The 12,372-nt window shown below is 56.7% G+C and overlaps 1 protein-coding gene across 1 annotated transcript; it reads left to right on the top strand.

The window, feature by feature from the left end:
* Window positions 1-2,314: 2,314 nt before the first annotated feature.
* GRWD1 (glutamate rich WD repeat containing 1) lies at window positions 2,315-9,229 on the top strand. Its single transcript, XM_006160198.3, has 7 exons — window positions 2,315-2,543; window positions 2,753-2,870; window positions 3,062-3,227; window positions 5,743-5,956; window positions 6,073-6,215; window positions 6,428-6,625; window positions 8,338-9,229. Exons 1-7 carry the CDS (start codon window positions 2,357-2,359, stop codon window positions 8,653-8,655), a joined length of 1,344 nt encoding a protein of 447 aa, XP_006160260.1. The 5' UTR covers window positions 2,315-2,356; the 3' UTR covers window positions 8,656-9,229.
* Window positions 9,230-12,372: the final 3,143 nt, after the last annotated feature.

The following is a 12,372-nucleotide window of genomic DNA, read 5'->3' as shown; positions in this document are numbered from 1 at the left end:
GGGCCCTCCCGCCACCCGCGCCCACCTCGCGCTCGCTCGAGGACCTCAGCTCGTGCCCCCGCGCCGCCCCTGCGCGCAGGCTCACCGGGCCTTCCCGCCACGCGCGCCGGTGCCCGCACGCCGCGCACTGGGGGCCGCCGCTGCCCACCGCGTCCCACCGGAGACACCGGGGCGGGGACCTGACCGGAGACACCGGGGCGGGGACCTGGGCACTCGCAGGGGCTCGGCGCACTTCTCCAGCCTCGAGTCCGAGGTATGACGCGGCCCGAGGGGCCCTACCGCCCTCTCGGTCAGCGCAGGCCACGGCCCGAGGGGGCACGCGCATGGACAGGACCCGCGTGGGTTGGGATGGAAATAAAACCACAACGGAATGGCCGGGTCCGCCTGGAGCAGCGTCGTGCTCCTGCTCCCATTGAGAGAACCGGGAGCTGGAGGGGATCTGGTTGTCCAGATCTCACCCAGCCTGAGAACGAGGGGCGGGGATCTCAAAACCCACTGGACTTTTTTTTAAACCCGACAAGGGCTTTTTAACGTCACCAGATGGGGCGGGAGGTGTGTGTGTGTGGGGTCACTTCACGGCCGCGCCCCACCCCACGCCCGGGGCCGTGGCCCCCACATCACTGTGCAGCTCCCCGGCCCCAGCCACGCCTCCGGGGAAGCCCGTTTTTAACCTTTCATCCATCGGGACTCAAAACTGTGAGACGCGTTTGCCAAACTGTGACCCCAGACCTTGGCCCCGCCGCACAGAAACCCCTGACCCCAGACTGTGACTTCCAAACCCAAAAATGGTCATCCGACCCCAGACTGTGACCCCGACCCCAGACTGTGCCCCAACCAGACTGTGACCCTTGACGTCGAACAGTGACATCCTCTCCTTTTCTGCCCTCAGTAGCTTTTTCCTACTTAGACCTAAGACTCATCCCCAACGGAAGCTCCGCCTTCCCCGTCCCGCAAAGATCCCAACCTTCCTCAAGCTCACACTTCCCACCCTGCCGCACCTCCCTACTACCCCAGGTGCCACCAACACACCCTCTCCGATTCCAACCCTTATTTGTGACTCTTCAGTGCTGACCCAGCAGATCCCCAAAAGCCTCCTCTTCCCAGAGCTCCAGCCGGGTCTGGGGCTGGGATGTGGAGGGGAGGGTCTGGGAGTCTGCACTTCACAACTAACCTCCGTTCCTACTCTCCTGTTCCACATTGCAGTGTTTGGAATAAACCATGTTTTTATGCTCCTCAGTACAAGCCTAAGCTCAGTGTCCGTCTCTTAGCCCCCTCAACTTCTCTGGAGGAAACAGAAACTCAGAAAATTCCCAGAGGAGAAAAGGAGACAGAAATACAGACTCTAAGGGAGGTGAGGGAGAAAAAGACCAAGGAAGGTAGTGGGAAGAAACAGAAGCGCTGAGACTAGAGGAACGGATAGGGGATGAGGGTAGACAGAGTTCCCGAGAGAGCGGTGAGGGACAGCCAGAGATGAAACGTTTTAGAATCGAATCCGAGGTCCAATTTCCTATGGCTGTAAGCAAAAAGGCTTGCTCGAATCTTAATACCAGGTTCACGCAAGCGAGGAGAATGTCTAACATATCCCAGCCAATCCATATATCTTGAATGCCCTTAATCTCACCAGTGAAACCCATTTCTAACATTTCATTATTCCAATTAGCCAAACCACCAGTGCTGATGGGCGATAAAGAGTCCAAGAACTTGCAAGAGCTGCCTCCAGAGGGTGGACTTTCTGATTAAGTGTTTGTTGACCAGAGCTGCAATGTGAATGCCTGGTTAGGCAATTGACTGCCCCTAGAGGGTTGATTCAACCTACTAACTCACACATAATATCCTGCCTGTCTACACTAAAGCGTTCTGAAATAAATTAAAGCCAGCATAACGGGGAGAGGAGACGAACCCGGCTTTATGGGCCTTCAGGGAGCAGAAACCCAGTCTCCTTGTAAGAGCTCATATTTGCATACATGAATAATTAATTAAGTGGAAAGAACGCACTGGGAATCAGAGGTGGAAGATGGAGTCAGGGCTTGGAACGCCTCTATTTCATGGAGAAATTGGCCTTCTACAGAACTACAGCTCCCAGGAGCCCCTGCCACTGCCACTGCCCCTGCCACAGCCACGAGAAGAGCGCCCCAAAGTGACGCGGCAGACGCAGCTTCTCCTTTCTCTCCTGCAGGGTTCTCTCGCCCCGCCCGGCCGCCGTTACTTTAGTTCTCCCGTCCCCTCTCCCCACCACCCTCTCTAATTGGTGAGCCCGGGGGTTTCCAAGGTAACTGCGCAGTGGGGCGGGCCTTGGTGGGAAGTGTAACCCGGAAGTGACGCTCTTACCGTGCGCCGGCGCTAAGAGCGTTCCAAGATGGCGGGGCGCAAGGCCCGGCGGCGCACGTGTGAAAGTGAGGAGCCCATGGAGGCCGAGTCCGGCGACAGAAGTTCCGAGGGCCCGGCCCAAGTCTACCTGCCCGGCCGGGGGCCGCCTCTGCGCGAAGGGGAGGAGCTGGTCATGGACGAGGAGGCCTATGTGTTGTACCACCGTGCACAGACTGGTAGGACTGCGGGCCGGGACCCCTGGGTCCCGAGGAAGGAGATTGGTATCTTGGGTCCTGAGGAGGCTGGACCTGAGCCCCTCACTTAACAGCCTCCCTGGAAGAAAAGGCTGGGGTCTAAGAGAGGTGATGTCACACTGGAGATAGATAGTTCGCGGGCGAGGGCGTGGCTGTCCCACTCTCTCTTCAACCCTTCTTTCTGTCCCCAGGCGCCCCCTGTCTCAGCTTTGACATTGTCCGGGATCACCTGGGAGATAACCGCACAGAGTTTCCTCTTACCCTTTACCTGTGCGCAGGGACCCAGGCAGAGAGCGCCCAGAGCAACAGGTGAGTGAGACCCAGCGCTTTCTCAGGACCAGGAGTCCTCGTCGTCAGCATCTTCATTTCTTAGGACCCAGAGATCTGAGCCTCCTGGCCTCCCCTCCACGTTCCCCTGGGCCAGGAGTCTAGGTTTCCAGTTTCCTTTCTTGATAAGGATCCTAGCATCCAGTGCCTAACTCACCCACACTTTCACCCAGACTGATGATGCTTCGGATGCACAATCTACATGGGACGAAGCCCCCGCCTTCAGAGGGCAGTGATGAAGAGGAGGATGATGAAGAGGATGAAGAGGAGGAAGAAGAACGGAAGCCTCAGCTGGAGCTGGCCATGGTACCCCACTATGGTGGCATCAACCGAGTTCGGGTACATAGTTCCAGCAGCCCGCCCTGCATTCTCTGCTGCAGCCACTTGAAGTCTGTACCTCTCCCAGCACCTCCTCATGCCTTTCAGCATTTAGAAAAGTACTTGACTTACAGTCGGTCTCATGTGTTCTAGCTATTATCTTAAATGTCGTTATGTGTTAGGTAGTGTTTTAACGGGAATTTTCTTTTTCTTTTTTCTTAATTCATGATAGCATGTGTGAGTGAATGAGAGAGAGAGAGATGAGCACCCTCCATAGGTCCTGAGGTTCTAAATCCTGAGGATTGAGCAGCAGACAAAAGGTGTCCTTGCTAGTGGGGAAGGGAACAAGAAGGGACTAAGAACATGTACAGTATGTTAAAAGGTGCTGGCCTAGCCACAGTGGCATGTTCTGTTACGCTGTGCTCTGCAGGCTGGGACCTCAGAGGAGGTGCAGGGTTCGTTCCCTATCTGACCTAACGCCTAGGTGCCTGTGATCCCAGCTGTTCAGGGAGGCAGAGGCCAGAAGGTCGCAAGCCTAAGACTGACTGGGACAGCAGAGTGAGATTATGTAAAAAGGAACTGGGCGTGGTGGCACGCACCTGTAGTCCCAGCTAGGGGGCTGAGGTAGAAGGATTGCAACAATGCAAGACTCTGTCTTAGATGGGGAAGAGGTGCTGAGTGTGCTGAGGAAAAATTAGAAATGAAGTAGACTAAGAGGATTAGGTGTTTCTGGGGTGGCGTTGTCGTTTTAAGTGCTGTATTTAAGAGAAGTATTCTGTGATAAGCAGTTACCTGTAGGAAGTAAGGGAGCGAGCCAAGGATCAGTGGGAAAAGGCTTTTAAAATTTTTTTAATTATTTATTTTATTTTATTCGTTTTTAATTTGCTCTAGGGCATGTGTGCTCACCAGAGAGACAGAAAGAGAGCAAAGTTCTAAGTCCAGGACTTGAACCGCAGTCCGTCATGTGGAAGTCTAGTGCCTCAACCGCAGCACTACCTGCTGGCTCCTCAGTGGGAAGAGTTTTGCAGTCAAAGGGAACAGAAATGCAGAGGTCCTGGGCAAACGTTGGCAGGTTTTCAGGGGAGCTGGGGGGTCCACTGTGACTGGAGCAGAATGGACTAGGGAGAGAGTGGCAAGATTCAGAGGGTGGGCACAGAGGAGACAGTGTGTTCAGGTCTGTATAGGCTTGTAAGAACCTGAACTTTCACTTGGGGAGAAACTGGGAGCCGTTAGAGGGTCTAGAGCAGAGAGAAGACAGGATCCGGCCCCCTTTTTATTTATTTATTTTTAATAATTATTGTATTTATGGGGACAGGCAGTTGGTGTAATGGCTATGTCGCTGGACTCCCATGTAGTCGACTATAGTTCGAGTCTCAGACCTGGTGGCTTAAACTCACACCCATGTGCATGCTTGCCCAAGATCCCGAGAGGAGAATGGAGGAGAAGGGATTGTGGCATGGCCATCCTCCCTGGGGGGTGATTTCTCGCCTTTTTTTTTTTTTTTTTTGTCTCTCTCTGTCTTTCTGGCAAGCGTACGTGCCATATAGCAAAAACCTCTCAAGAAAAAAAAAAGAATTATTTTATTTATGGATTGATTTACATGAGTTTTGCCAGAGAGACAGACGTTAAGGGCATTGGACTTCCCCATGGCCAACTGTGGCTTTTAATTTCTTTAAAAATTATTTTATTTAACTTTATTATTTTTAATTTGACTAGAGGGTACAGAGTGGGGAGGGAAGAGTAAGAAAGCAAGCAAGGTCCGAGACTTGAACCGCAGTCGGCCATGTGGGAGTCCAGCCTCCTTAACCACCATGCCACCTGCCGGCTCCCAACCTTTGTTTTTAAAGGGACCTCTCTGGCTGCCGTATTGAGAGTAAGAGGCCAAATCCAGGACGAGGGGATAGGCTCGCATGAGGAGGCGGTAGGAGTGATTGAGGGGTGACAGGACTGGCCTAGGCACGAGCACTTTAGGTGTAGTCAGTGTGAGTGCCGAGTGTGAGGAAGCAGAGACAGGTCTAGAACGAGTAATGCCATTTGGGGAACACTGGGGAGGCAGGTAGGTTGTGGGGGTGATTAGGAGCTGGGCTTTGGTCAGGCCAAGTCTGAGCAGTCCCTCCGGTAAGAGTTTGGGGTTTAGGAGAGAGGTCAGGACTGTGGGGTTGGGGGACCTCCTATGAGCAAGCGTACAGCGGCAGAGAGATCTGAGGACCGAGCCCTGCGACCCTTCATGATTCAGAGGGTCATGAGACCAGGATTCTGATTGCCGGTGCCTGGTGGGAATGAATGACTGCCTCAGCGCCAGGCACCTCGAAGTGCTGTCCTCCCAGCTCTGCCCACTCCGGACGAGGGCTGTGCCGGGTGCCAAGCTGGTCCTGCCGGCTGTCATCTTTTCGCACAAAGTTTGCCAGGAGCTGAATCCCCAGCCCGGGGGGATCTGAGGAACTGCAGTGGTGGTTTTCAGGGATGCCGGGTGCTACCCTGAGCCTCCTCCCAGCCTCGCGCCTTCTCTTCACACTCTCTTCCTGTTGTCCTGCAGGTATCATGGCTGGGTGAGGATCCCGTCGCTGGGGTTTGGTCTGAGAAGGGCCAGGTGGAGGTGTTTGCGCTGCGGCGGCTTCTGCAGGTGGTGGATGACCCCCAAGCCATGGCTGCCTTCCTCCGGGACGAGCAGGCTCGCGTGAAGCCCATCTTCACCTTCTCTGGCCACATGGGCGAGGGCTTTGCACTCGATTGGTCCCCCCGTGTGCCTGGTAAGTCCCTGGGAGGGGGAAGGGAGCAGGGACCACAGCAAGGGTAGGCCTTTAGACTTGGGGAGGGGTGAGCTGTGGCCAGGTGGGAAGAGGTGGCCTTCTGCCTCCCTCCCCAGGTCGCCTGCTGACTGGTGACTGTCAGAAGAACATCCACCTATGGACACCTACAGACGGTGGCTCCTGGCACGTGGACCAGCGGCCATTCGTGGGCCACACGCGCTCTGTGGAGGACCTGCAGTGGTCACCAACTGAGGACACGGTGAGGGGGCTGGGGACCGGACTCAGGTCTGGTGGGAAATGGGTAAGGGATCACATCCTTCATCTTGAGGGAGGAGGGTGCTGGGGGCCTGCTAGTTTGGATAGCAGGAGTGCCCTGGTGAGGGGGACCCTGAGGGTAGCCCACCAGTAGTTGTGGGTGTTCACGGTGGGTTTGAGGGTACATCTGGGTCATTCAGACTCCATCTTGCCCAGGTCTTTGCTTCCTGCTCAGCCGACGCCTCCATTCGCATCTGGGACATCCGGGCAGCCCCCAGCAAGGCCTGCATGCTCACCACAGCCACTGCTCATGATGGGGACGTGAACGTCATCAGCTGGAGCCGCCGGGAGCCCTTCCTGCTCAGTGGCGGGGATGACGGGGCCCTCAAGGTCTGGGACCTGCGGCAGTTCAAGGTACTCTCCTAGCTGGACATCTGGGGGTTGAAGGAGGCACTCCCGGCAGCCACTGCGACTTGTAGGTCTTTCCCTCGCACAGTCTCATACAGCCGCTTCCCAGAACTAGGAGGCCCCTTAGAATTTGAGTCTGACCCCTCCACGGTACACGTGAGGAAACAGGCTCAGCAGGACGAGGGTTGCGGCTGGTGTGGGGCCACACGCCTACTGGTAGAGCAGTTGACAAGAGACGGAGGAGGCTGGGGGATAGAAGTGACTACAGTTCCTGTCTAGCCCTGGGACAGAGGTGGCATGTGGCAGGCTGCAGCCAATGGACTCGGGGGTTGTAGTTTGTTCGTGGATTATTTTATTATTTTTTTTCTTTTTATTGCCAGAGAATGCAGGCACTTGCCAGAGGGAGAGGTGGAAAGTGTCCCCCAAAGGGGCATGTCACACTGCAATCTCTTCTCCGTTTCTCCATCCTGTCAGGATTTGGGGCATGTTGGCATATTTTCCAAGCTGCCAAGGCTGGGATTTGAACCACATGGTCAGCCATGTGGGATCCAGGCTCCTCTATTCATTAGTCCATCGAGGCCATCGAGTCAGTGCTATTTGTGTGTGTGTTTATGTGTGTGTGTGTGTTTTAAGTCTTTATTTCTTCCATGAGAGACAGACAGACAGACAGTCACCCTTGACAGGGCCTTTACTCCACAGTCCACCCCCAGCCTCTGTCAACCCAATCCTAGGTGGGGCAGTGCCCAGCATGTACAGAGAAATCTCAGGATGCGAACCTGCCACCTCCCACATGGTCGCAGCATTGCCAGGTGCTGTATTACCACTGCGTCACCAGAGCAGGTCAGAGCGGGTTTTATAGAATCAGCTGAGACTTGGGCCCAGCTCACTCACTGCAGCAGAGGAGACTGAGGCACAGGAAGGACAAGAGCAGAAGAGACAGCACTGCCAAGCTAAGAGCTCACGTCATAGACGGGCCCTAGGCAGGAGAGGGGACAGTGGTGTCAGGTCCCCACCTCCCACAAGGCCAGACCAAACAGGCCCACTCTGTGCTGGGATCACATGCTATGATCTCTTTCTTTTTCCTAAAAAAATTGCTGTAGGGTGTGTGTGTTTGCTAAAGAGACAGAAAGTGAGAAATCACCCTCCAGGGGAGTTGGCCACACCATAATCCCTTCTCCATCTCTTCCCGGGATCCTGGGCATGTAGGCACACATGCCTGGCATAAATTAAACTGCCAGGCCTGGGACTTGAACCACAGTCGACCACATTGGAGTCCAGTGACACAACCACTACTCCATCTGCTGGCCCCATGCTCTGAGGTCTTTTTACCCTTCCACTTTACTGGGCTTGAGAGAATCAGCCCTGGGGAGGCTTCTGGAGATGGAGTCCAGTGCCCAGGCCCAGCAGGTCACGGGGCCCAGCTGGTTGACCCCTGACACTTAGGGGACTCTTCGCGTTAGAGACAGCAGTCCCCAGAGTGCCTTTGCTCTGGTGATGTGCTATTTTTCTCCAGGGTGGGAGCTGCTAGGAGTCGAGCTCCTGTCCTGACAGGCCTAGGGGAGCACTTGGAGAACTGTCCCTGCTGCTCATGGGAAAGGAAACAGGCCAGAACCGGGGCGCAGGTAGCCTCTCACTGGCTGCGGCCACCCTGTATCTCTCGTGGGCCCCTGGAGCCAGGTGGAGGTGGTCAGAGCCCTTCACTCTGTCCTCTCTCCTAGTCCGGCTCCCCAGTGGCCACCTTCAAGCAGCATGTGGCCCCCGTGACCTCCGTCGAATGGCACCCCCAGGACAGTGGAGTCTTCGCAGCCTCAGGCGCAGACAACCAGATCACACAGTGGGACCTGGCGGTGGAGCGGGACCCGGAGGCGGGAGACGCGGAGGCTGACCCTGAACTGGCGGCCCTCCCCCAGCAGCTGCTGTTCGTGCACCAGGGCGAGACTGACCTGAAGGAGCTGCACTGGCACCCGCAGTGCCCGGGTGTGCTGCTCAGCACCGCCCTGTCCGGCTTCACTGTCTTCCGCACCATCAGCGTCTGAGGCGACCCAGTTGTGCCTTCCACCTGTGGACTGGGCTTGAGGTTGGTGCCCCGAAGGAGATCCTTCAGGTGTGTCAGGGAGCCCTCCTTCAAGGAGCTGCATTTCTTTCACCAGCCCATTACCCAGCTCACTGGGTTCTGTTCAGCTTGTTGCCTGAAAGGACTTGGTTTGGCTTGGTGGTCCCCGCAGCCAGAGGACCCAGTTCCTCCCGGGGCTCTGGGAAGCAGCACCCACTGAAGACTTGGTTTGGCAGAGGGCCCCCGCCCTTCACAAGACCTGGCTGGCCTGGTACAGCCTGCGTGTTGGGTTTTTGTCTGCTGTGACTTGGCTCGACCCTCTGATCTCTGCTCCAGAGATCTCCCCCAGGAAACTCCAGGACTTTACAATGGCTAGATCGAGTTTGAGGTGTGGGTTTCCCCAACACAGTTGGGCTCTGTGCCCTTGTCTTGCTGACCGGGTTTGGCTGGCGTTCCCCCGTGGGGGCCATGTGGGGCTCCCCTCCTCCCTGAGTGAAGGCCAGTGGGGGAGAAAGGTCGGGGCTCCCAGAGGCAATAAACGACCAGTGAGACCTGAAGTGCACGCGAGGTTTTGGTGCTTCTGGGCATGTCCTCATGAGGACTGGGGAGTGGGGAGAGGAGTTGGCTCCCAGCTGCCCCCTGGCCTCCAGGCTAGGAGAGACCCTGGCTCGGCTGTGCCGGCCTCCAGCCATCGGGTGCCTCCTGGTGTGTCTTCCCTCGATTTCCCTCCCTCTGCAGCTCACTCAGGGCCAGCACCCCAAGGTGCAGCTCATCCCGGGGAGCCCAGAGCCTTCATTTCTGCCTCCGTGTGTCGCCATCTCACCGTCTCTCCCTCTGTCCCCTCGCCTGTGGCTCCTGCTCCCCCATCCCTCTGTGTCTCTTGGCCCCACTGTCTGTCTCCCTGCCCCCGCTTTCTCTGCCACCCTGCTCCAGCCTGCCTGGCTGCAGCCCAGCCGCCCTGCCTGGCTCCCCCTCTGCGGCTCTAGCTGGCCCCACCTCCTGCCCCCTCCAGCCAGGCCTCTGATCCGCCTGTGGACTCAGAGGCTGGGGGCCGGGCACAAGGCCCCTGGGCACAGACCAGAGCCCCCGGCATCCACAGAGGCATCCCTTCGGTCCCAGCGGAGGAGCCCCCTGCAGAGGGCATGGGGGTGGGCGGCCCCACCAGGTATGTGCCTCCACGCCAGGTCCTGGGGCCTCAGGACCCCACCCCACCCCCATCCTACTCCTCGCCACTGCCCCCTGGCTGCCCTGCCTGTGCCCACCCAGGGTCGTCTCTGCCCTCGTGTCCCCATCCTTGGGGAGGCTATGTCTTACCCTCAGGGAAAGACTTGGCCCCAGAAGCTCTTCCCCCAGGTTCAATGCCTCCAACTCTAGCCCATCTCGTTTTTCTGTCTTTTCTCACGGCCGCTACTCTCCCACTAAAGCGAGACTTTGTCTCCATCTCTGTCTCTCATCTCCACGATGCTGTCTCTCCATCTGCATTTAAGACGTGCATTTCTCTCTTTTTCAGTGGCTCTCCGTCTGCCTGTCTGTGCCCTGCCCACTCGGTCGCTGGCCTCTCACTCTGTCCCCCTCCCATCCTTCCTCAGTTCCTCAGCACCCCTCCTGCTTGTGCCTGTGTCTGTCCATCTCTGTCGCTGTCTCCCCGCAGTTCCCCCCCACCCTTCTCCTGTCAGCCTCAGCTCTCCAACCTGCTGTCCAGACCCCACTGGTGGGGGCTGGGGGGGCACCCCAGGTCTTAGGGAGAGTGTGTGAGTGTGCATTTAGGGGGGAGAGGGTGGGGCCTGGAGGTGGGGCTCCATGGCCCCAGATTAGCCAGTGACTTTGACACAGAGTTGAAGCATCTTAAGCCCCGAGTCTCCTTTATATGGAAACGTTAAGCTGCTCTCGCAGGTCAGGTGGAGGGTGTGGGGGGCCCTCAGGCCTGTGAGCCTTTTTCCTCCCGCCCCACCTCTGCCACGGGTGGGTGCCTGAGCCCTGCGTTGCATTCGCACCTGGAACTGGGCCATGCTGGTCGTGATTGGCCCCTGGAGCTGAGGGTCCCTGTTGGCTCTGTGACGGACACAGTCACGTCTGCCTCCCAGAGTTGAGGAGGGACCTGAGGATTTGGGGAATCCTGGGGCGGAGAGCTCAGCCCTAGCCAGTGCGCATCCTATGGTGGCGTGGGCCGCCACACACTGCCTTCTGGCCTGGCCTGACATGGGGTAGCGATCCTGGCCTCCCAGCATCTGGAGCAGTCAAGGTGAGCCGCGGGGTCTGGGGGAGTCCAGCAGGCTCTGCAAGGCCTGGCACATGGTAGGTGCTCGGGAAGCTGGCTCTCGGGAAGACCGGTTCGGCACAGCCTTGGCACCAAGCCCGGGTTGGGAGCCAGGCCTTGCCACTCCCCTCCCTGACGCAGAGACCTGGAGCAGGTGAGAGTATGCCCTGCCCTGCCCTGCCCCATCCTGTCATTGGGGTAGTTCCTACAAGGGGCCTGGTGCAAAGGGGAGCTTAGGGCCGGACAGGCTGTCCCCTCGGGCAGCCAGCCTGTTTTTCCTTTTGGGGAGAACATTCTTTAACATCCAGGTTTGTCAAGGAAGAATGGTGATGGGGTTGGAGTTCACTGTGGGCCCAGAGCACAGCCAGGCCTGGTCCACCCTGATGTGTGCCTCAGCTTTGCCTCTGGAATGGGTATAGGAAATGTCCACGTGGCAGGGCTGTATCCACAGGTGCAGAGCTCCTGCTGGGGACAGGGACCCCGCTGGTGCTGAACTCCACAGAGACTAACAGTCCTTTCCTGGAATGGAGTGAGGCCTCTCCTGGGAATGCAATGGCTCAGCCCTAACCACATCCACACAGAGGACAAAGGTACTTGGTAAATGGTGGCACTGATAGGCAAATTGTTTAACCCCAGCACTGCTCCTCCTGGGGTATCCAGGTCCTAAAAGTCTCCCCACCTTGGTCCCAGGCATTAGTTAACCTTGCAGTTGCTGGAGGTTACATGCCCAGTACCCCAAGGTACTCTGGATCCCTTCGAAGTTGGGGAGGCTGTTTTTTCCTATTATGTCATTTTCTTTCTTTTTTTTTTTTTTAAAGAGAGTTTTGCAATAGGGTGTGTGTGCTCACCAGAAAGAAAGCGAGAAATCATCCCCCGGGGGGCTGGCCACACCATGATCCCTTTTCTATTCTCTTCTCGGGATCTTGGGCACGTACCACATGTGCCCAGTGTGAGCTTGAAGCTGCTGAGTCTGGGACTCGAACTGCAGTCAACTACACAGGAGTTATCTATCTAACTTTACTTATTTATTTTTAATTGGACCAGAGAGGGACAAAGTGTGTGTGAGAGAGAGGGAAAGCCAGCCACCAGGTCCAGGATTGAACCACAGTTGGCCACGTGGGAGTCCAGCGCCCTGGACCACCATGCTACATGCTGGTCCAGTATTATTATTATTATTATTATTATTATTATTATTATTTTATTTTGGAAAGGTTTTTGCTGTAGGGTGTGTACGTTCGTCAGAAAGAGACAGACAGACAGAAAGCAAGAAATCACCCCCCCAGGGGGGGTGGCCACGCCACAATCCCTTCTCCATTCTCCTCTTGGGATCTTGGGCACGCACGCACACATGCCCAGCATGAGTTTAATGCCACTGGGTCCAGGACTCAAACCACGGTCGACTACATGGCAGTCCGGCGTCGTAGCCCTTACGCCAACTATGGT

The sequence above is a fragment of the Tupaia chinensis genome, unplaced genomic scaffold, assembly GCF_000334495.1.
Source record: "Tupaia chinensis unplaced genomic scaffold, TupChi_1.0 Scaffold000673_1, whole genome shotgun sequence".
Lineage (NCBI taxonomy): Eukaryota > Metazoa > Chordata > Mammalia > Scandentia > Tupaiidae > Tupaia > Tupaia belangeri.
This window is presented reverse-complemented; position numbering and strand designations above follow the sequence as displayed.

Excerpts from the sequence above, each read along its gene's own strand:
- GRWD1 (XM_006160198.3), top strand. The coding sequence starts at position 2,357 with ATGGCGGGGCGCAAGGCCCGGCGGCGCACGTGTGAAAGTGAGGAGCCC. Across the intron at positions 2,544-2,752 it reads GTACCACCGTGCACAGACTG|GCGCCCCCTGTCTCAGCTTT; the intron begins GTAGGACTGCGG and ends TTCTGTCCCCAG. Across the intron at positions 3,228-5,742 it reads GTGGCATCAACCGAGTTCGG|GTATCATGGCTGGGTGAGGA; the intron begins GTACATAGTTCC and ends GTTGTCCTGCAG.